Source organism: Dipodomys spectabilis, unplaced genomic scaffold, assembly GCF_019054845.1.
Source record: "Dipodomys spectabilis isolate Male_0828 unplaced genomic scaffold, ASM1905484v1 ptg000657l, whole genome shotgun sequence".
Classification (NCBI taxonomy): Eukaryota; Metazoa; Chordata; class Mammalia; order Rodentia; family Heteromyidae; genus Dipodomys; species Dipodomys spectabilis.
In genome coordinates, this window is record NW_024871334.1 from 389,716 (window position 1) to 413,408 (window position 23,693).

Sequence of the window (23,693 nt, forward strand, 5' to 3'; positions counted from 1 at the left end):
GGATGCTGGAGTTTGTCAAGAGCTTTTTCTGCATCAAGATGATCCTTTTTTTTGTTCTAGATATACATAGGTATACAACTCTGTGAGATATGCACACATGTGTATATATGTAGAATACATTTATTCCATGTGTGTTATATATGTGTGTATATGTTGCTCTAATGTGTACCCTATGTATAACTTCACACATTTATATACATATACAAATCTAATTTGCTTTTATGTAGTTTCCCTATGCACATTTTCATATGCAAATCTGCAATGCACAGTTATGTACACTAATGCAGAGATTTATCTACCCCTCTTATCACTGGAATATTGCCGGAGCCTGCCGGCAATGAAAGGGTGTCCTGAATTATGGGGCGAGGACGGAAAAATAAGGACATAAGACAAAGGATGGGGTCGAAAGGTCTGCAGCTCAAGACTGCAGCTCCGTTTATTTTTAACTTTTCCAAATATATACTATTAGAAGTCAAGAGGTAACATAAGGTTACAGTAGTCCAGAAAAACAAGGAAAATTTCAGTAAAAACAGAGTGCAGTAAAACAAGACAAGGTCAACTGGTAGAAAGTAAAACAAACTCTGCAGACATAGCAAAGCAAACCTGGGCACCTGGTGTTTTTTAAGTAAGCCAGTTCCTTGTACGTGCCTTCAAGTGAGCACAGGGGTCAAGATGACCTTACAGCTTTACTGTCAGCTCCCAACAGAATATGAGGGGAGTTTTTATATTCCCTGAACTATCAGCTGGGAATATGTCTAGAACCTGAAAGTCTGTTTCCTCTCATTTGTGTCCTGTGAACGTGTAAGCCAGACAAGGGACTATGGGCTCATCAAACACCTACTCCACAGGGAATATTCACCCAGGACCTCTTCCCCTCTTCTTTCATGTTCACTTCACACGGGATGTCTTCTCTTCCCTTACACATTCACTTCACATGGGACGTCTTACCTTCCTCTTACACATTCACTTCACAATGGACCTCTTTTCTTCCCTTATACATTCACGTCACACAGGACCACTTTTCTTCCTTATACAGTCACATAAAGAGAATAACCTCTGTGCAATTGCAGTACCAAAATAATTCACAAACCATATTTGTTTAACTTCAGGTTCATCCTCATTGTAATATTTCTGCTTATAGAGAACCTATTCTGCTACAAAATGGAACATTGATCACACATTAAGTCTAAGTATAATTCCTGTGAAATACCCACAAAATCGGTGCCATTTTTATTTAGCAGAATGTACAGACCAGGTGGTGTTCATGACAAAATGCAGAAGCTAGATCAGAGAATTACGCAGGTTCCCAGGCCTACCCATGCACAGACTTCCCCAGAACTTGGACCTGCTGTAGGGTCATACATGGAGTAGAGTACATGGACCTATGGATGTACCGTGTCCTCCTACAGTCCTGGTGACCTTATCTGGGGTCATAACTGAATTTCAGTAAATGGTGTTACATGGGTGTACCAAGACCACATACAGTCCTGTGACTTACTCAGGTCATGAATGGAGCAACAGCCACGCACCACCATCTCACAGTCTTGTCATGGTCCTGTGTTCTGCTGGGTTAGGAAAAAGGGTGAAAATGATGGTCATGGAAACTTGCTGCACTTGAGAACCTCCATGATTTCCTGTCACGTGAACTCCCAAGTCTCCACAGTGACTGGGTTGTGTGGGACCAGGTGGAATTCCTTCTTAGGAAAAATAAGAATGATGTCCAATAGTTAAAATGCCATCATTCTTAGAATGTATTCTGGAGAACTTTGCATCTCCTGTGTCAGTTCTATACTGGACAAGTGGTGCAATTTCTGCTTGTATTAAATACATGTTTTCATATGTCTCCAGTCAAAGTAGCCTAACGTCTTCCTTCCATTTCCTAAAGATGAGAAATGATGAGAACTCAGAGTCATGAATTGAAGAGGGCTCTCCAATACATGGTAAGGGCCTATCAACATGCCTGAGAGAACTGAGTTACATTTCCCAGAGGAGAAGCTCCAAATGGCCTGGCAGTGCCGGGCAGCCCACAGCACCTGCAGAGACCTGCAGAGAGATTCCAAATATTTGACTTCCCTCAGCTGTGAAGCAGAGAAGACCTTCAAGGTGAACGCCTTTCCTCTCCCTCCTGCCCAGCGAACCAAACAAACCTTTATCTGTGAAGTGACCCTCCCAAGGGTGTAAACCACAATATTTCCTGAAAATAAAAAGCCTGGTCTAACTGGAGTCAAAGGATAAACGGTTTATTCTATTTTATGTTACAAAAGAGAATCTCCTGCATTGAAATAATTTTTCTTAAGAATATATTTGGAGGGCTGGGAAGGTGGCTCAGTGGTAGAGTGCTTTGCATTGCATACATGAGGCCCTGGGTTCGATTCCTCAGCACCACATAAGCAGACAAAAAAAGGCCGGAAATGGGGCTGTGGCTCAAGTGGTAGAGCACTCGCCTTGAGCTGAAGAGCTGAGGGACAGTGCCCAGGCCCAGAGTTCAGACCCCAGGACCGGACCCCCCCAAAATAAAAAAAAATTTAAAAAAAAACAAGAATATATTTGGAAAGATGATGTCTTCAGGCTGGGGCATTGTGATGTAAGGAATGCCCCATGGGTGTCTTGTGGGTGGAACACTGCCCCAGCCCAGAATTGTGCCTGTGTGCTTTGAGGAGACGCGGGTCCCAGCAGTCCTTGTGGAAGAGGGACTGTCTGTGCTGACCTCTGACCTCAAGGTCACACTGGCCTGTGACCGCGGTCAGGAGATCATACCGCTGAGCACTCTGTGCCAGTGGAGCTGCACAGGTGCACTTGTGGGACTTGGAGGGATTGTGGCTGCAGGTGCCGACAGACGTGTTTCTCCTTGCCCCTGTGTGCTGTCCAGGTGTGGTCAGAGTCAGGATCGGCCTGTGAACCCTTGAGGTCCCATTGCTCACTGCTGGCCTCCAGCTGCATCAGGACCAGCGGTGCCTCTGGCGTCGGCTTCACTGACTCATGAGGAGGGGCTGCACTGGACAGGAGACACGGTGACATCAAAGTCACCTCCACAGCCACACGTGCATCTGAGACAGACAGCAGAGCCCCACCCTCCACACCACAGAGCTCTGCGGTCCACCTGGGGAGGATGTGGGCTTCAGACACCTGCAGGAACGCTGGCCACCAGCAGGGGGCGTCGGGGACACGCTGAGCTGGGCAGGGCCTGCTGTGCATGCTCAGATGACCTGGGCTGTCCTGTGCCAGTGAAACTTGTGTCCTGTTAACACTGGCTCAGATAGGAGCCAGGACCAGTGGATCTCACCTGTGACCCCAGCTGTGGGGAGCCTGCGTTCTGAGCAGTGCAGTTCCAATCCAGCTTGGGAAACAATTGACGAGAATCCCAGCTCACACGACTCACCCAAAACCAGAGAGGAAGCTGCTGCTCAAGGGATAGAGCACCAGACGTGAGCACCAAAGGTCAAGGACAGCAACTCAGGCCCCGGGGACAACCCAGCACTGCCCATAGAGAAAGAAATGGACAACAAGTGCATTATATCCATGAATTAAAATAGAATCATGGAACCATTAATGGGGGAAAAGAGAAGACGGGTAGATAAGGTGACTGTGATGAAGGCAAACTGCAGGAATATATGAAGATATTGTGACAAACCTTGTTATGTGATCACTACTCACTAGTAAACATTAATAACCAGAGTCCCAAGCACAGCTCAAGGCAGACATACTGCCTGGTAAAAAGTAGCTCCTCTGTTCAATTAGTCCAGGAAAACAGGATGTATTCCCACAACTTACTTTTCCCCTTTTTTGGGTCAACTTCATTCTGAGGACACAGGGTCTTTACCAGGAGCTCAGGAGAAGCTCAGGTTTGGAGTTCTGGTCTCTGAAAAGGAGACACAGCTTTCTCCCTCACTGTCTCCCAGCACCTGTGACCAGCCTCTGCTCCCTGCATGTGCCATCAGTCCCAACATGGAGGCCCTTGGGTCAAACACAAGTGACACAAGAAGGAGGAAGGGGAGGTACCACACACTATGGATTAAAATGCTGCTGGTTAAACTGAAGGAAGCTCAGCATGCTTCTCAGGACGCTGTCCTCACATTGACAGCACAGATTCATTTGAACCTACAGTGGACACTCCTGGCCATCTGGAAATGGTGGATCTTCTCAAGAAGGAGATGATATCATCATGTACCCCTCCTGCTCTCACCTCCTCCACTCATGACTTGTGGAAAGCCATCCGTGGGCCAGGGGGGCTGTGGGTCCTGGGTGGTGGTGGTTCTGGGCTCACTGGGTCCCACAATCCCAGTTCATAGATCTGACATCAGGCAGGACAGAGGGAACTCATGAGAACACCGCGATCTTCCACCCACCAGAGAGGCCATTTGCACTTCCGCTGGGGTGGGATCTGTGCCTGGGTCTAAGGAGTCAGGATGTCCATGGGGTAGATTAGCCCAGCAGGTGCTTAAGAGCAAGGCCATATGCAAATCTCCCAGGCCCACAGAGTAGAAAGGCCAGGCTCCTCTGACACATACACACAGGCCTCACCCTGCAGTCTCCAGAGCCACTCGGTCCACATCCCCACAGCATGGAGTGGATGTGGAGGCTCCTTCTCCTGCTGGCAGTGGCCCCAGGTGAGGACCCCAGACCAGGGCTGCCGAGGACTCCGAGGAGCTCCCGGCCCTAACTCCAGTGTTTCCTCCACAGGTACCTACTCCCAGGTGCAGCTGGTGCAGTCTGGGCCTGAGCTGAAGAAGCCAGGAGAAACCGTGAAGGTCTCCTGCAAGGCTTCTGGATACACCTTCACTAGCTATGCTATTAATTGGGTGAGGCAGGAGCCAAGAGGTGGCCTGCAGTGGATGGGGTGGATCAACACTAACACTGGAAATCCAACCTACGCTGAGGGCTTCAAAGGACGATTTGTCTTCTCCCTGGAGACCTCTGTCAACACAGCTCATCTGCAGATCAGCAGCCTGAAGGCTGAGGACACGGCTGTGTACTACTGTGCAAGACACGGTGAGGAAACCACATCCAGAAGGTGTCAGAAACTCTGAGGGAGAAGCTGTTCCTGCTCACCAGACAGCAGCACTAGCTGCAAACAGCCTGTGGTGGAGGTTGTGATTTAGAGCTGAGAAAGGTAGAAAAGGGAATTATGCTCTTCTGCAGAATATTTTCATCATTATGTTGACAAGTCCTGAAATGGAGAGAAATTGATTGCAGCAGGCACTAATTTGTTTAGTAAACATTGCTCTCTTAACAGCTCTCAGCATAAAGACACTGAAGAGTCTCTTAGGAGCTGGACCTCTGACTCCATCACTTGTAGTCCAAGAAGAGGGCAGATCCGACCACTGACTATGGAGACAGTACAGGGCTTCCTCATGTACAGTAGAGATCACACAGATTAGACCACTCACTATGGAGATAGAACAGTGGTTCCTCAGGAACAGTAGAAATCACACAGATCAGACTACTCACTATGGAGACAGTATAATGCTTCCTCCATACATTAAAAACAGATATACCACATGAATCCTTTATATGCCTTCTGAGTATAAAGACAAAGAACAACCCTCTGACTGCCTCAATTTCATTTTACTCAGTCTTTTCAAGGTGCTATTCACAGCAACAGTATTCTCTCATCTGCCTACATGCCAAGCAAGGGACAACAAAGTAATGAGGCTCTTAAAATACCTTCCATGCTGAATATATTGCACTATTGGAAGACCACAAGATCCCAACCAAAGCCTTTGGATATGAGAAGTAATTTTCAGCAACACAGAAAATCAGCATTAAGAATCAGCTCCATCTCTTCTACCAGTACCCTAGTGAGAAAATAATCAGGAAAACAGCCATTCACAAGATCCTCAGAAAATAAAGTGCCCTGAGAGAAGTTCCAGGAAGATGGCAGAGGAGAAGCTGGAGACTAAACAAGCTCTCACATAGAAAGCAGTTTTAGAGTTCCAGTGAACAGTCCTAAACCAGAGAATCATACCAAGTGTGCCATCACAGTACAGAGAGTTAGGCCACAGAGGGAAAATCCAGGCAAGGAGACAGATCTGAGCACTTGCCAGCAGCCGCCACTGCAGCACTGGAGGCGGCGATGGCGGCCGTAGCCGCCATACCTGTGAAAGACCCCAGACCCCCTGGGATGCTTTCTTCAACAGGAGGGCACCCCAAGAACCAAGACTCCAAGCCAGCAGCTGCAATAAGCAAGAGGAGTTTATTTGGCATTTGCGCAAACAGGCTCTCTGTCCAGGGCAGACAGGAAGCCCGGAGCAGAGGTTACAGGCACTTTTAAAGACAAAAGCCACAGGATTAGCATATGACCCCAGGTTTCCCAGGATTGGCTCAGTTTACTACACGGGGGAAGTTTATAACACTCTTTGTAATAAAACAATTGGCGCGGATGATCAAACGGAGATAGTCACTCTGGGAGATAAGGGTTAGGGAGTTTACGGAGTTACAGACTTGTGATTAATTAACATTTGGCATAATTTGTTGGGCTCACCAGGTGGTCCTTATCTTGAGCCCTCTAAACCGAGAATTTTTACACAGGAATGCAGAGGAGCATACTCTTTGTTCCTTATCTTGGGTCCCATTTGGCCACCTGGGGAATTTACTTGTTAGTTCTTTATTTACGACTACAGAGCTTGTCCCAGGGCCCACATCTAGGCTCTGAAACTTTTTATTTATTTCCAAGGAGGGGAAGGGTCAGTGCTAGCGCAAGCCAAGTTTACAGAAGCAAAACCAGCAGTTAGCAATTGTAAAATGTAACTCTAATTTTTAATCTTTCACCTGCAAAACAGGGAATCCGGGACAAAGGCACCAGATGCAATGGGCCAGCAGATTCTACTCAACAACAGCAAGAACTGACAAGGAGCAGACATCTTCATCCTTCAGTTTTCAGACCGAGATGACCCAGGAACCAAGACTCCAGCTTGAGTAGAAGCCTGACATCCTCACTCCTTCTCAGGGAGCAGCGGAGGGAATGCCATGCCTCCCCACTACTGGAGATCTCCATCTTTGATACTGACAAAGGCCTGGCTGAGCAGCTAGCTCCAACTAAGGCCTTGGAAGAAAACAAAAGAGTCATTAAGCAGGTCACAGAAACCTAACCTGGCCTGCCAGGCTCTGTTTACCCAGTGAAGAAAGCCACTCCTGGGGCTGGCTGTGGGGGCTGGGTGACTTTTCCCTGGGTGGAGGCTGCCCCTCCCTACAGCAGCTTTGACAATCAATTGAAATTCAGTAAACATAAACCCTGAGAATGGCTCCAGGCTGGGCTCTGTAAGTGTCTCAGAATCTAGCCCCTCAGGGAAAAGCCACTGTTTGCTGAAAGGCCTCAACTCTACCCAGAACCTACCCTCATCACAGCATCTCCAAACTAGAGGAAACAGCCATCTCCCTCTTTTGTGATACTCAAAGCAGATCTCCCTCCCATTGAACTAGCCTGGGAAGAGGATCACAAAATCCTGGGTAAAAGAGACCATTTTTCTGCCTGCTGAAACAAACTGACTTAAGAAACCAGCCAAGCCACAGGAAAATCAAACACCACAAGCAGACCAGAGACTCCAATTAGAGACTGGTTATGGACACAAAGGAGATACAGGACCTTCCCAATCTCCCACCCCCTGCCCCGAAAAAATCAAAGAACTCTTTTTTTGTACTTTTATACAAAAATTTTTTTCTAAAACTTTTTTTAATTTTTAACTTAAAAAAATTGTTTCCTATTAACTTTTTTTTCTTCCTCTTATAATTTTTATTTTAGGGGTATATGTGGTGTGCTTTTTCTTTTCTTTTCTTTATCTCTTTTTTCTTTTTTCAAATTTTTTTGTTTAGCTCTACTGACCTTTTGATCCTTTTTTTCTTTCCTTCTCATTCTTTTCACCTTTTCTTCTCTTTCCTTCTTCTTTGCATGACTTAATTGCTGTTCTGCTAATCCTCAGATATTCCGATAGTCGATTATTAGACCTTATCCCCCATTGTGTGCACACTTAATCCAGAAATTTATTACTCAATTCAAAACTTCTTAGATTTAAATTCCTTAATAGCAGTACTACCTCTTTATACCTATATAATATTTTTAGCATTTTTATTTTTAAGTTTTTCACATCTCTTTTCTAGCCCTACCCTTCTCTTATCCTATCCACTTTTTAATTTTTAATTTTTGTTTTTCTATTTTTTCTTGTCTCTTTTTTTCTCTCTTTCTCTTTCATCTTCTTTTTTCTCTCTCTACTATCATTCTATCCAACCTATTTCTTGTTTTGAGATTAGGACTTAGTTAAGTTAACTCTCCCATTGCCTTTCCATATCCCTTATTCCTATTTTTACCCACATCTCTCCCTACACCTAATAATTTTGGTTTGCCAAATTCTTCTTTGCAGTTCATAGTCCATTAATACATAGTTGTTTGATGTTGAATAGCTATATCTGTTGAACTAGATTGTATCTGCAGACTTTTGACTGTACAACTGCAGACTTTGGATGATGCTTGCCTTAATATAGTGTTCTATCACAAAACTGGTTTAACTTTAATCCCAAATGGGCAGGGAAAGCCAGAAAAACACTAGAAAAATGGCAAGTCCTGGTATCTCAATTCCCACTCATGATAATCAGGGGAGAGAACAGGTAATGAATAATCCAGAGGAGAGTTCCCAGAAACCTCTACAATCACTACTGGTAAACATGGTAAATAAAAAGATTGAAAACCTGCGAAGGAATCTGTATGAGCATGATAGGGAGAGAGAGGAGGCAAACAAAGGTCAATACAGAAATATCATGAGCATAAGAAAGCTACTCAAAGATTGATACAGGAATTTCATGAGCACCTTGAGAACACTCAAAGAGAAATAAAGGAATGGCTTGAGCAGACTGAGATCAGTCAAAGACATAGACAGGAATTGAGGGAGCTGGCTGAGAACAAAGAGAAAGTCAGGAATGGCTTGAGCAGGCCGAGAACACTCAAAGAGAACTACAGAAATTGAGTGAATGTGAGGAGGCTATTCAAAGAGTAATATAGGAATTGAGAGAGCAGGATGAGAATACACAAAGCTCACTAAAGGCATTCATGGAGTCCATAAACAGAGAGCTGAAAGAAGTCAGGGAGACAACAAAGGGAATGCTGAATGGAACCCAACAGAAAGAATGGGAGTCCAAAGGACCATAACCAATCAACTAAGTGATTTGAGAATAAACACTGAACACCAAATTAAGGAAGTAAAGAAGCTCATACAAGATATAAAACAAAGCTCCAACAAAGAATTTGAAGCAATCAAAGCTCACCAACTAGAAGGAAAAGAAATAAAAAACAAAGTAGAAAATCTTGATAGTAGATTAGACCATGCAGAAGATCGAATCTCGGGGATTAAAACAGCTTAGATATTATAGAGAAAAAACATACAACCATCCAAGACAAATCCAAGAACTATGACAGATCTATTCAACACTTGGAAGACACCATCAGAAGACCTACTCTGAGGACAATGGGTGCAGAGGAGCTCCTAGACACAGAAGTTAATGGTCTAGGAAATCCGATTAACAAGGTCTTAGCAGATAATTTCCCAAACTTGCAAAAAGATAGGCCTATTCAGATACAAGAAGCTTTTAGAACTCAAAATAGGCCAGACCAGAACAGTACATCCCACCCTCACATTATAATCCTCACAGGATCAATTCAGACCAAGGAAAGGATCCTTAAAGCTGTCAAGGAGAAAAGATCAATCAGCTATAAAGGGAAATGAATTAGAATCACCTCAGATTTCTCAGCAGAGACAATCAAAGCAAGAATAGCCTGGAATGATGTATGTCATGCCATAAAGACAAACAACTATCCTCCAAGAATACTGTACCCAGCTGAACTCTCCTTCATAACCGAAGGTCAAATAAAAACCTTCCATACCAAAGAAAAATTGAAACACCAAACCAGCCCTACAAAAGATTCTTAAAGATGTCTTACACATAGAAAACCAACAAGACCACAATAAGGGCAAGAAACTGCCCCAAAACTGAGAATCCAAGAACCATAGGAAGAACCCAGTTTTCGCAGCCCCCAAGAAGGTGGATAACATGGCAGGAACTCCCAAATACCTCTCAGTCCTATCTCTCAACATTAATGGACTTAACTCTCCAATTAAGCGACATAGACTGTCTAGTTGGATTAAAAACCAAGATGCTTCTATCTGCTGCCTTCAGGAGCCACATCTTGCCCATAAAAACAAACATATTTTCTATGTGAAAGGCTGGAACAAAATCTACCAAGCAAACAGCACCCATAAACAGGCAGGAGTTGCATTCCAGCATCAAATAAAATAGACTTCAAATTAAAATTAGTGAGAAGAGATAAAGAAAGTAGCTACCTACTAATTAAGGGATCTCTCCTTCAGGAGGATACTACAATTCTAAATATCTATTCTCCACACAACAGAGCACCCAAATTTATCCAAGAAACACTACTTTCCCTCGAATCCCACATAGATCCAAAGATATTAATCGTTGGGGACTTTAACACACCACTTTCCCCACTAGGTAGATCAACTCGGCAAAAACTCAACAGAGAAACCGCAGACCTAAACAACTGCATAGATCAACTATATTTAACAGACATCTACCAATTATTTCACCCAGAAACATCAGAATACACACTCTTCTGAGCAGCACGTGGAACATTTTCCAAAATAGACCACATTTTAGGCCACAAAGAAAACTTATCCAAATTCAGAAACATTGAAGTTACACTTTGCATTCTCTCAGACCACAAGGGAATAAAATTAGAACTCAACACCAAAAGCTACCAAAGAAAGTCCTGTACCACATGGAGGCTGAACAACACACTATTTAATCACCAGTGGGTAATGGAAGAGATTAGAAAGGAAATTCAAATGTTCATGATATTCAACAAAAATGAACACACAAACTACCAGCTCCTCTGGAACACAGCAAAGGCAGTACTCAGGGCAAGTTTATAGCTCTGAGTTCCTACATCAACAAATTGAAGAAATCTGAAACCAACAATTTAACGAGACATCTGAGCCTCCTTGAAGAAGAGCAGCAAGATAAACCCCAATCCAGTAGATGGAAAAAAAAAATTTTTAAGTAAAAATGGATGTCAAGATGTTAATGTAAGAGATTAGTGTAATTGTGAAATGTTCTATACATTATCAACTATATAAAGCTTTCTATATTGAATGTACATTATAGAGATCGTTCCTATGTGTACATAAAAAATTTTAAAAATAAAGGGATTGACTACTTTGTTAATGAGAAAAAAAAGAAATAATTACAATTAAATCTGAATTCAATGAATTAGAATCCAAAAAAACCATAGAAAGAATCAACAAAACAAAGAGTTGGTTCTTTGAAAAAAATTAACAAAATTGACAGACACTTAGAAAATCTTATCAGAAAAAGAAGAGAACACACCCAAATAAATAAACTCATAGATGAGAATGGAAACATCACCACAGAAACAACCAAGATTCAGAACATTATAAGGGAATACTTCACAAAACTTTATGCTAATAAGTTTGAGAACTTGGCAGAAATGGACCTTTTCCTAGCAAATATTGACATGCCAAAAGTAAACCAAGATGAGTTAAACCATCTTAACAGGCCCATGTCAAGCATTGAAATAGAAACAGCAATAAAAGGCCTGTCCATCTAAGAAAAGCCCAGGACCAGAGGGTTTTACAGCAGAATTCTACAAGGCATTCAAAACAGCTCACACCAATACTCCTCCAACACTTCAATGAAATTGAAAGAGAAAGTTCACTACTGAACTCACTCTATGAAGCCATCATAATCCTCATCCCAAAACCAGGCAGGGACTCATCAAAGAAAGAGAACTATAGACCCATTTCTTTGATGAACATTGATGCAAAACTTCTCAACAAAATTCTGGTCAATTGACTTCAACAATTCATTCAAAAAATCATACACCACGATCAAACAGGATTCATTTCAGGGATGCAAAGCTGGTTCAATATACGCAAATCAATTGATATAATTCACCACATCCACAGGAGCAAGATAAGAACCACATGGTTCTGCATCTCAATAGATGCAGAAAAAGCATTTGACAAGATCCAACACCCCATTATGATGAAGATTCTGGAAAAATTAGGAAGTCATGGAACATTCCTCAATACCATAAAGGCTGTATATGACAAATTTACAGCCAGCATTATACTTAATGGTGAAAAACTAAAGCCATTTCCTCTTAACTCAGCAACGAGACAAGGCTGTCCACTCTCTCCACTTCTCTTCAATCTAGTATTAGAATGCCTACCTACAGCAATAAGACAAGATGCAAACATAAAGGGGATCCAAATAGGGAAAGAAGTAAAACTCTCCCTCTTTGCAGATGACATGATCTTGTATTTAAAGAATCCCACAGACTCCACTCCCAAATTACTCAAGCTGATTCAAAACTTTGGCAAAGTAGCAGGGTATAAAATTAACCCTCAAAAATCAATGGCTTTTCTGTATGCCAACAATGAGAAAAGTGTGGCTGAAATTAGGAAAGCAACTCCATTCCTAATAGCCCCACAAAAAATAAAATACCTAGGAATTAACTTAACCAAAGAAGTGAAGGACCTCTATGATGAAAGCTTTAAAAATGTGAAAAAGGAAATCAAAATAGAACTTATAAAGTGGCAAAAACTCCCATGCTCCTGGATTGGAAAGAACAACATCGTGAAAATGACAATACTTCCCAAGGCTATCTACAAATTCAATGCCATACCTATCAATATTCCAACCTCATTCTTCAAGGAAATAGAAGAGGCAATCCAAAAAGTTATATGGAACAATAAAAGACCCCAAATAGCATACGCGTCCTTCAACAGAAAGAACAGTGCTGGAGGAGTATCAATACCAAATTTCAAACTCTACTACAAAGCCATAGTAATCAAAACAGCTTGGTACTGGCACAAGAACAGACCTCAGGACCAATGGAGTAGAATTGAAAACCCAGAAATGAACCTACAGACCTATAGCCATCTAATCTTCCATAAGGGAGCTAAAAAAAAAAAAAAATAGAATGGAAGAAAGACAGCCTCTTCAGTAAATGGTGCTGGCAAAATTGGCTAACTACTTGTAGAAAACTAAAGCTAGATCCTTATATATCACCCTGCACCAGAATCAACTCCAAATGGATCAAAGACCTTGGCGTCAAAGCAGACACTCTGAAAACATTACAGGATGGAATAGGCGAAACCCTAGGACTCCTTGACACAGGTCGAAATTTTCTTAATAGAGATCCAGAAACACAACAAATCAAAGAAAGGTTGCACAACTGGGATTGCATGAAATTACAAAGCTTCTGTATGGCAAAGGACATAGCTAGCAAGATCAATAGAAAGCCCATGGATTGGGAGAAGATCTTCACTAGCCATAAAACAGACAAGGGTCTCATATCTAAAATACACCTGGAACTCAAAAAACTAAATCCCCCAACAACAAATCTTCAAAGACACAACTGCTCAATAAATAAGTGGGCTCAAGACTTAAAGAGAAACTTCCCTGAAGAGGAAGGAAGGATGGCCAGTAGACACATGAAGAAATGTTCAACCTCCCTAGCCATAAAAGAAATGCAAATCAAAACAACATTGAGATACCACCTCACCCCAGTTAGAATGGCTATACTCAAGAACTCTAATAACAACAGATGCTGGAGGGAATGTGACCAGAAGGGAACCTTACTGCATTGTTGGTGGGAGTGTAAACTTGTTCAACCACTTTGGAAAGTAGTATGGAGATTCCTCAAAGGACACCACATAGAGCTCCCCTATGACCCAGAAATCCCACTTTTGGGCATTTACCCAAATGATCACAAACAAGACCATACTAAAGCTACCAGCATGACTGTGTTTATTGCAGCATTACTTACCATAGCTAAGATATGGAATCAACCCAGATGCCCCTCAGTAGATGAATGGATCAAGAAAATGTGGTATATATACACAATGGAATTCTATGCCTCCATCAGAAAGAATGACATTGCCCCATTTGTTAGGAAATGGAAAGGCTGGAAAATATTATATTAAGTGAAGTACGCCAGACCCAAAGAAACATAGGTCCCATGGTTTCCCTTATTTGCAATAACTAGTATATGTCTGGGCTGGGAAGGTGGCTCAGTGATACAGCGCTTGCCTTGCATCCATGAGGCCCTGGGTTCGATTCCTCAGCACCACATAAGCAAAAAGAAAAAAGCCAGAAGTGGTGCTGTGGCTCAAGTGGTAGAGTGCTAGCCTTGAGCTGAAGAGCTGAGGGACAGTGCCCAGGCCCAGAGTTCAGGCCCCACAACTGGACCCCCCAAAAAAACAAAACACAAAAAAAAACTAGTATGTGTCTAAGTCAAGCAGAAAAGTTCAAATAAGTTGATATTAGGGAAAGGATACCTAAGATACATATTTAAATGTTTTCTTCTTTCACGCAATTGTTTCTAACACATTTATAAGATTATTTCTTTGTTGCTTTGTATATCTCTCCCCTATGGTATAACCCTTGTTTATGATGTCAGTATAATTTGTGGAGGGAAAGGGAAAAAATAAATCGTTTAAATAGGGATACAGGTGGACCCATTACAACAATGAGATTTACAAGTCATTATGTCGAAAACGAACTTTACAACTTTGATGTGGGGGGGGAGGATTGGATGGAGGTGAGGGAAGAGGATGGGAAGGGATGGGAAGGGGAAACAAAGGAGGAGGCTACAATGCTTGATAAGAAATATACTCATTATCTTGCCCATGTAATTCTAACCCCTCTGTACAGTCTTTTCACAACAAAAACAATAAAAAAATAAAATGCCCAGCATAAATATACCCAAGGACAGAAGGCCCTCTACAATGACAACTCTAAAACACTGACGTAAGGAATTGAAGGGGACAGTCATAAAAATCAAGGGAGTGGAAGGACATTAAATTACAAGGATCGAGAAAACAGATACTGTGAAAATGGCCATTTTACCAAAAGAAGTCTAAAGACTTGATCAATCTCCATCAAAAGTCCCATGGCCTTCTTCTCAGAAATGGAAAGTGAAAGTGTTACTGTCACTTGGAAGTACCAAAGACCTGGAGGAAAAGAAGTAGTGCTGGAAGTGGACAAGACTTAATTCACATTTTGCCATGAGGAGAGAATAACATTCAATTTGTACAGTAAACACACCATATGCAGAAGGGGACGAAATCTTGGCCATACATGCATCTGACAGAGGATGAATTTCCAGGATACATGAATCCCTCAAATAATTAAACACCAGTATACACACAATTCCATTAATAACTATATAGAGGAATTGGTCAGAGCTCAAAATAAGAATCTCCTATGGCCAATAACACAAAAAGATATTCAATATTCTCAGTCATAAACGAAATGCACATCATGACTGCATTGCATTCCAACTGTACTGTCCCGACCCGCAGGACTTCAACGAGGGCAATGAACCTAAGCAAGAAGGAATGAAGGGACAAGAGACATGAAGAATGACAGTAAGACAAGGATTCTGATCAAGCTGCAAATTTTTATTTTTCACACAGGGGTATTTATATGCTTAGAATAAGGAAGATTTTCATTGGCCGTAGCAGCTGCAGGATGTTGGTTTAGGGCAGTGTGAAAAGGTCGTCATTAGCAGCTACAGGGTATTTGCTTGGGGCAGGATGAAAAGATTGGATTCTGTAAACAGCCTCAAGATGTTCCAGTGAGATCGGCAAGCCTATCATGCTGAGAGACTCCCTTTTGGCTCCCAACATCTCCCCCTTTCTTATTTAGAAAATTGACCATCAATTGTTGGCTGTTCTTTTTAAGGGGGTGACAGAGGCTCTGTTCCTCTAAGGGCCCAGGGTTTTTCTCCACTCTGAGCAAGCGTCCTCACTCGGGGAGGGGAATTTTACAGGCCTTGGCATGTTTTTTGAGGAGACGGCTTGTGGGTATGCATGCCAACCGTCATGCACCAGAGCTTGCCACTCAGGGGGTCTTGGGTTTTGGGATCTCTCGGATCCATCCCCCTGCAGTCTTACCTGCACCCTTGATTTGAGCATTTTTTCTTCCTCCCATAGGTGCATCCTCCCCCAAGCAGAGGAGAGTATAGAAGGAGGGGCGAACCTATCCCTTATGGCACTGGCGCAATAGGTCTTGCCCGTTGAATGGTCAGGAGTTATGAATAAGGAGAAAGGTTTTCTAAATAAGAAAAAGGAAAGGGGGAGGGTTCCCAATGGAACTAGCACATGGCAAAACACTAATTAAAAGCCTGGGGTAAATCCTAGATCTCAATGCCTTGGTCTGCCATATCAAGGCAATGGTGATGAACCTGTATGGGTTTAGAAGCCAAGAGATTAATCTGTTATTTAATAAATTCAAACAAGAGAGTCCACGTCTGGAGTTCTAGCTGCATCTGTAAGAGAAAAGGCATCATCCTGGGGGGGGGGGGGGGAAGGTTTCCCCTGGGTTGTGGTAAGCCATTCACCTGTTTTATCAAGCATTCTGGCAGCCACCTTGGGGCCACTTTTTCTTGATCTAAAAGACAAAGAGTGGCAGGGAGTGGTCTACCTGTAGCTTGGGAGGGCATTGCCCCTTGGCTTTGTTTGCCAAGGGACATTCACATGCTAAGTGACCAGGTTGTTTACAATTAAAGCAAGTACCTAGCCAGGGACTGAACTTTGAAATGCCTTAGTAAAAGCAGCGCCTATGGCAAGCCCCATGGCATGAGTGGTCCCTACTCCAGCACTAAGCCTGACGAACTCAGAGAGGTCACCCTTGTTTTTATGTGGCCAGAGGACATCTTGACATGCTGGATTAGCATTTTCAAAGGCAAGATGTAATAAAGGCACCTTCACTTTCACTCGGCCCAAGAAGCTTTTCTGCAGCCAAGTTAAGCCGTGAGACAAAGTCACTGTAGGGTTCCTCTGGCCCCTGTCTAACTTTTGCCAGGGAAGTAGTAGCCGATCCCTTTTGAGGGAGATGCTTCCAAGCATAAAGGCCAGCATTTTGAATTTGTCCCAAAAGTTTGGTAGGAAAGCTCGCCTGTTTAACATTGGTATCAAAGGGCGGCTTTACCCAAAAGTTTAGTATAGGTCCAGGTTTTTGAAGATGTTTTAGCCAATTTTTTTTTGCACGGTCTCTCTACATTGTTCCTTAAAGTCTGCATCCCATAAAAGAAAATCACCCCCACTAAGGGTGGCGCAGGCCAGGAACTTCCAATCATTAGGGGTGAGCCAGCACGCACTTTGGTTTTCTAACAAGGCTAACGTATAAGGTGCAGTCAGGCCATATTGGACACATGCATTTTTAAGCTTTTCAACAAACTGAAGGCTAAGCCTCTTATACTCTTGTTGGCCTTTTTCTGCGTGGGTTGTTCCTCTTCATCCCCAGTATCCTGTTCCTCATCCTCCTTTTCCTCCTCTTCTGATTCGTCCTCCTCACCCTCTGAGGTCCTATCTGTCTGTCTCTGAGTTACTGGAAAGGTGAGAACTGATTGATGGTGTGATCTAACCTTAATTTTATTAGGCAGTTTTGGCATATCGGCCAAGGCCAGTGTGCAGAGTTCATAATCAAGGGACCGCAGTTCTTTTAAAAGTTGAAGGTGTTCTCGCCTATGTTGAAGGGACTCGCGTAAAGGGGCCAGGTTAGGTAAAGTGGGGAGAGAAAAAACATCTGGATCTGGAGGGGCAGTGGGCCCTTGAAGGGCCAGGCCACAAAAGGAAGGGATTTTCAGTAAATGGACCAGAAGGCATATCTAATACAACCGATGGGCAATCCCCGGGGGGCCGAGAGGCATGTTGGAGAACCTCCTCTCCCGTTTTTACAAGTTTTAAAATTTCACTATCAAATAGAGAACATTTTAAAATGTCATTAATCAAATTCCAATAGGAAAAGGTGGTAGCAGGAACCTTTTCCGAACCAAAGTTTCATAATAATCTGTTAATCTCCTACTCCTTGCCATCTTTTTGCATCTATGGCTCCTTCAAAGGGGAACAGGACACAAGTCCTCTATGAATGAGAAAAATAATTGTAAATCCCTTTTCTTTTTTTTGGGGGGGGCGTGGTCCAGTCGTGGGGCCTGAACTCTGGGCCTGGGCGCTGTCCCTCAGCTCTTCAGCTCAAGGCTAGCGTTCCACCACTTGAGCCATAGCACCACTTCTGGCTTTTTTCCTGCTTATGTGGTGCTGAGGGATCGAACCCAGGGCCTCATGCATGCAAGGCAAGCGCTCTACCACTGAGCCACCTTCCCAGCCCCTGTAAATCCCTTTTCTTAACCCGTGTTACCCATGTCTTGAGGGTCTCCTTGAGGTCTGACAGAAATAGCTCATGTGACGATATTGCTTGTTCCATGGTGGGTCACTCACAGTGCATTGTCCTCACTCTCCTCCTGGATCTGTCTCTCCGCAGGGTCTGTCAAGGCGATCTCGGACTGTACTTGGCCAAGTTTTCCCGGAGGACGGCGTTCCTTCCTTAGTCAGAGGCTCATGCCCCACATTGGCGCCAGTTGTCCCGACCCGCAGGACTTCAACGAGGGCAGTGAACCTAAGCAAGAAGGAATGAAGGGACAAGAGACATGAAGAATGACAGCAAGACAGGGATTCTGATCAAGCTGCAAATTTTTATTTTTCACAAAGGGGTATTTATATGCTTAGAATAAGGAAGCTTTTTCATTGGCCGTAGCAGCTGCAGGATGTTTGCTTAGAGCAGTGTGAAAAAGTGGTCGTTAGCAGCTACAGGGTGTTTGCTTGGGGCAGGATGAAAGGATTGGATTCTGTAAACAGCCTCAAGATGTTCCAGTGAGATAGTCAAGCCTATCATGCTGAGAGACTCCCTTTTGGCTCCCTACACTATACCCTGACGATCATCAAGAAAAGATACGGGAACTGACAAAGATGCAGGAAAAGAAACCTTCCATGGTGCCCTCAGAATGTGAGCGAGTGCACTATGGGACTCAGAATGGAAAACCCTCCACAGACTAAAAGCCAAGCCACCATGATCCTTCTCCTTACTCCTGCACACACCCAAGGGGTCTCGGGCAGTCTATGATATAGTGATTGCACAGTTGTGTTTGTCTTGAACTGTCCACATAGGAAAGGTTTGGGGATCAGACTTGGTTCCCTTCAATGGATTCCTCAATGCATGAACCTAGAAATTGTGTTACGTATACAGAATGGAATTACTCAGCTATAAAGAGGAATGATGTATATAGAATGGAAATATTCAGCTATAAAGAGGAAAGAACTTACATCACTGGAAGAAAAATTGAAGAAATAGAGAACACTTTGTTGATGAAAATAAGCCAGACTCCAAAGGAGTAATACTGTATTTTTGTCTCTTAGGTGGAATAAAGATCTGGAGAAGATCAACAGCATGAATATAAAATAGGAATGGCAATAGCATGTGGAAGCCAGCAAGATTGGTCAGGGGCAGGAGAGTGTGCAATCAAAGTGCATTACACTCTCGTGTGAAAATGTCATAATGAAACCCATTATTTGGTACAATGAAGCTAATTTGAAAGAAAAAATGGCCCAACACTGGTGGCTCACACCTGTCATCTTATCTTTCAGGATGATCAGATCTGAGGATCACAGTTCAAAATCGCACTATGCCAGAAATTCTGTGAGATGTTTATCTCCCACTAATCACAGACAAAGAAAGAAGTTGTGCTAGCTCTGGTGGAAGAGTGCCAGCTTTGAGCAAACGGAGCTCAGGGAAAGAGTCCAGGCTCAGGTTCAAGGCCCAGGACTAGCTTGAAAAAAGAAGTAAACAGAAAACCTGACAGAGCAGAGAGATGAGCTTTGGCATGAACGCTGGAGTGGTCCAGGAGCTCTGATAAGAGACTGTGATGGAAAGAGGAAGCCAAGTGCAGCTCCCTGAGCTGAGACCTGAATGGAGCCTTGGAGCAGCCACTCCATCACAGACGCAGGGCTCAGGATGAGGGCAAAGCGGGGCATGAATGGTGCGGGCACCGTGCAGCTCAGGATGCCCTGAACAGACCACTCCACACTGCCCTGCATGCCCTTGTGACCTGTGCTCAGTACTGCAGGAGACAAAGCTCAGTGAAAATCCAGCCTGGGAGAGCTGCAGACCCACAGACCCCATGCATGGGGCTCCTTGCCCAGGTGTGCCCAGTACTGTGTATGAGTGTGTGTGTGTAAGAGAGAGAGAGAGAGAGACCATATGTGTCCAGGTCCACACTGTTTATGCATACCTGTACCCACTACAACATATAAATGACTGAGACTTCGTGTGTACACGTCCACACTGTATGTGCACACCTGTACACAGTACAGTATATATGTGTGAGACCTCGTGTGTGCACGTCAACACTGTGTGAGCCCAGCAGGAACTCAAGCCTTGGAAAATGGTGCAGTCTCTCAGGTTTCATGTCTCCTAGTTGATGTTTGGATTTCATTGGTAACTATGGTTACCTTTTCTTTCCCATCATCCCTCTGGGAATGTCTGCCCTATTCCAGGATCATGTTGTATTTACAACACATGTAACTTGTGACTCAACACTGTGTGTTTCAGATGATAGTAAAGCATTGGAATCTGAATGTAAAATTAGCCCTGGGGGCACTAGCACTTTGCTGTGGGTCCTATGGATAAATCATTTGGAAGGTACAATGTGAAAAAGGTCCAGGCAGAGGTGGGAAGGTATGGGGTGAGTGCCTTGGCTCCCCAACATTCATGACCTGGAATTTAACCCTTTTGCCTGACTCATGGATGATGAGTGTCCTCCTGTCCCCTTGAGGAAGGGAGCTGGTCTTTCCTTCCCATCCTGCAAGGGAAGGACGCAGGTGTCTCTTCTGCCACACGAGGACACAGCATGTAGACCACCTAGGAAGCAGAAAAACAGCCCAAAGCAGACAGAAAAGTGCTTGATCTTGAACACCTTGACCCCAGGCTATGAGAAACAAATCCTCACCCTCTACAGGTTTCCCCATCAGGGATACGTTTATACCACCAAGAATGGACAAAGACACCACTGAGCTGAACTTGGAGGCTATGCAGGGGAAAACATCCAGCAAACTATGGATTGAGGCCAGCCTGAACAAGAAGTTGATGAGACCGTATTTCACAATAATCCAGGCATGGGCCCACCCTGTTAACTCAAATATAATGGGCATCCTAGGAAGATAACAGCATGAGGCCAGCCTTGGACAAAGTCATTTCACCCTATGTGAGAAACAGCATGGAGTCAAAGGAGCTGAAGACATGGTAGAGAGCGTGCTGAGCAAACACAAGGCTGTGATTTCAAACCCAAATACCAAAATAAAAGTAGATGAAAAGTGAACATAAAACGACCACCCTAAAATGATCCCATTAGCATATCTGCAGTAGGAAGCACACAGCCTTCCTTAACCCACAACCACTGCTAGTGGGAGGAGGGGTAGAGCGGAAGCCAAAGATATGCTTCCAGAAGAATGCCCCATTTCCTGACTGTGCTGCTGGTGAAGCAGACTTCCCTGTGCTGTGGTGCTTATGAAATGTTATAAACAAGTCCTCTATGTGGTAAAGCTGAACAAGTTTCCAGCAAATAAAATAAGTGCATTTCCATAGTTTAAAAGTGACAAAATGGTCAGATGGGTTCGTTGCCCCTCCTCGGTAGGGGAGACTGGCAGGAATGACTGAAGCCAGTCCCAGAGACACAGTGTCAGCCCAGAGATGAACACGGTCATGCACAGCAATCCATTCAGCTGCACAGAAAGCACAGATAGGAGAACACAACCCATACCACCGGGAAAAATGCATGGCCATATCCCAAATCACTAAAGCAAATACAGTAAAGACGGCTGCACACACAGCTCAAGGGCAATGCACCTCTAGCAATCGAGACTCTTTGATTACAAATTCATACCACCAACAATGTGACACATGCACACATCATGACACCTAATGTGAGCGATGACTGTCTGTGCTGTGTAAAATGCAGTAAAATGAGGTCTCCTAACGCATTCGCTCTGCTGTGCGATGAGGTCTGTGTTCTCTTCCATGTGATCATTGTCACTGCTGACTGCCTGATTCTCCTGTCTTCTCTGCACTGCCTTTGCTCAGATTCCACCCCAGAGCTGCCTATATACCAAGAGGACATGAAAACAGAGCCTCCCTCTGCTCATGAAAAGCTGCAGCTCTGCAGGTCAGGCCTGACTTCCAGGGGATCCATCCTGAGATCAGCACTGGGCACAGACCTCTACCATGGAGGAGGCTCTGACCTGGGTTTTCCTTGTGACCATTTTACAAGTTAATTTGCAGAGAAGAAGGGACACTGGTTATGTGAGTGGAGCTAAGTGGGAGGAACCGTGCATGTGTGTGACCATTGCTGACCTGGATTCTCTGTGTTTGCAGGTGTGCAGTGTGAGGTGCGGCTGGTGGAGTCTGGGGGAGGCTTGGTGCAGCCTGGGGGGTCCCTGAGCCTCTCCTGTGCAGCCTCTGGATTCACCTTCAGTAGTTATTGGATGAACTGGCTGCGCCAGGCTCCAGGGAAGGGGCTGGAGTGGATTTCATCCATTTATGTAGTAGTAACATACAGTACACAGATTCTGTGAAGGGCTGCTTCACCATCTCCAAAGACAACAGCAAGAGCACACTTTACCTGCAGATGAACAGCCTGAGAGTGGAGGACACGGCCCTATATTGCTGTGCTACAGACAAACAGTGCAGGAAATCCAGACACAAACCTCCCTGCATGGCGCTCAGCAACAGCAGGGGCGCTCGGCTCCCACTGAGGTCATGCTCAGTCAGCACCAGCAGGGGGCGCTGGGCACACACTGAGGTCATGCTCAGTCAGCACCAGAAGGGGGCGCTGGGCTCCCACTGAGGTCATGCTCAGTCAGCACCAGAAGGGGGCGCTGGGCTCCCACTGAGGTCATGCTCAGTCAGCACCAACAGGGGGCGCTCGGCTCACACTGAGGTCATGCTCAGTCAGCACCAGCAGGGGGTGCTGGGCTCACACTGAGGTCATGGCAGTCACAGGAGCAGCTGTGGAGCACTCAGGCCCTGACTCCTCTGTGTGCCTGGCCTCTCCACAGGACGCAGCGTCCCCCACAGAGCTGTCCACTGTGTTCTTACTGTTCTCCCACCCCTCAGAACACAGCTTTTTCCATCTTCCATTGTCGTGGTTCTGTTGTGGTTGATGATGCATCCTTGAGAGGACCAGACACAGCACCATGCATGGTTGGTGGACACAGCTGAGATCACTGGGGTCAAACATGAGGAAGGTCAAGAACCCTGCTCAGGCCTTTCCTCTCAGACTCAGGAGAGACGCAGTGGACTCCCTGGCTAGGTCAGTCTTTATCCTCAGGTCGGAGTGCACGGGATGTTGTGCAGAGCCAGGGCCTCCATGTCACTGATGGATTTCAAGGCCCACCGTTCTGCTCACACAGCCCAGCGTCCAGCCAAGCTTTGATCCTGTTGTCCCCTTTCTTCTTGCTGGTGACATGTGAGGGGCCATCGGTCAGGACCGGGGGCTGCTCTGTGACCCACAGAGCCCAGTCGTGGGCACCGCTGAGCTGTGGTTACATGCAGAGGTGCAGTCACCCACACAGTTGTCCACACCTGTCCTTCACATTAATCCCCTGCAGACGTGGCCTGTATTGAGTCTCTAGACCCCAGGCCCAGTACCAGGATCTGGAGGTCAATGAGGCTGTGGCTCTGGCTCCTGCATGCCTGGGAAGAACTCACTGGTGTCCCCAGGCTGCGTGCCCTGGACTGTCCTGTCCTCCTCTCTATGGACTCTGGCGGGA

General features: G+C 44.6%; 1 gene segment (V, D, J or C); it reads left to right on the top strand.

The window, feature by feature from the left end:
- Positions 1–4,517: 4,517 nt before the first annotated feature.
- LOC122101359 lies at positions 4,518–13,181 on the top strand (the record flags this gene model as incomplete). The annotated part of the segment is given in 3 exon segments: positions 4,518–4,607; positions 4,681–4,989; positions 13,177–13,181. Coding segments are annotated over 3 exon segments (360 nt in total), but the record flags the coding sequence as incomplete, so codon positions are not given.
- Between the last annotated feature and the right edge of the window lie 10,512 nt (positions 13,182–23,693).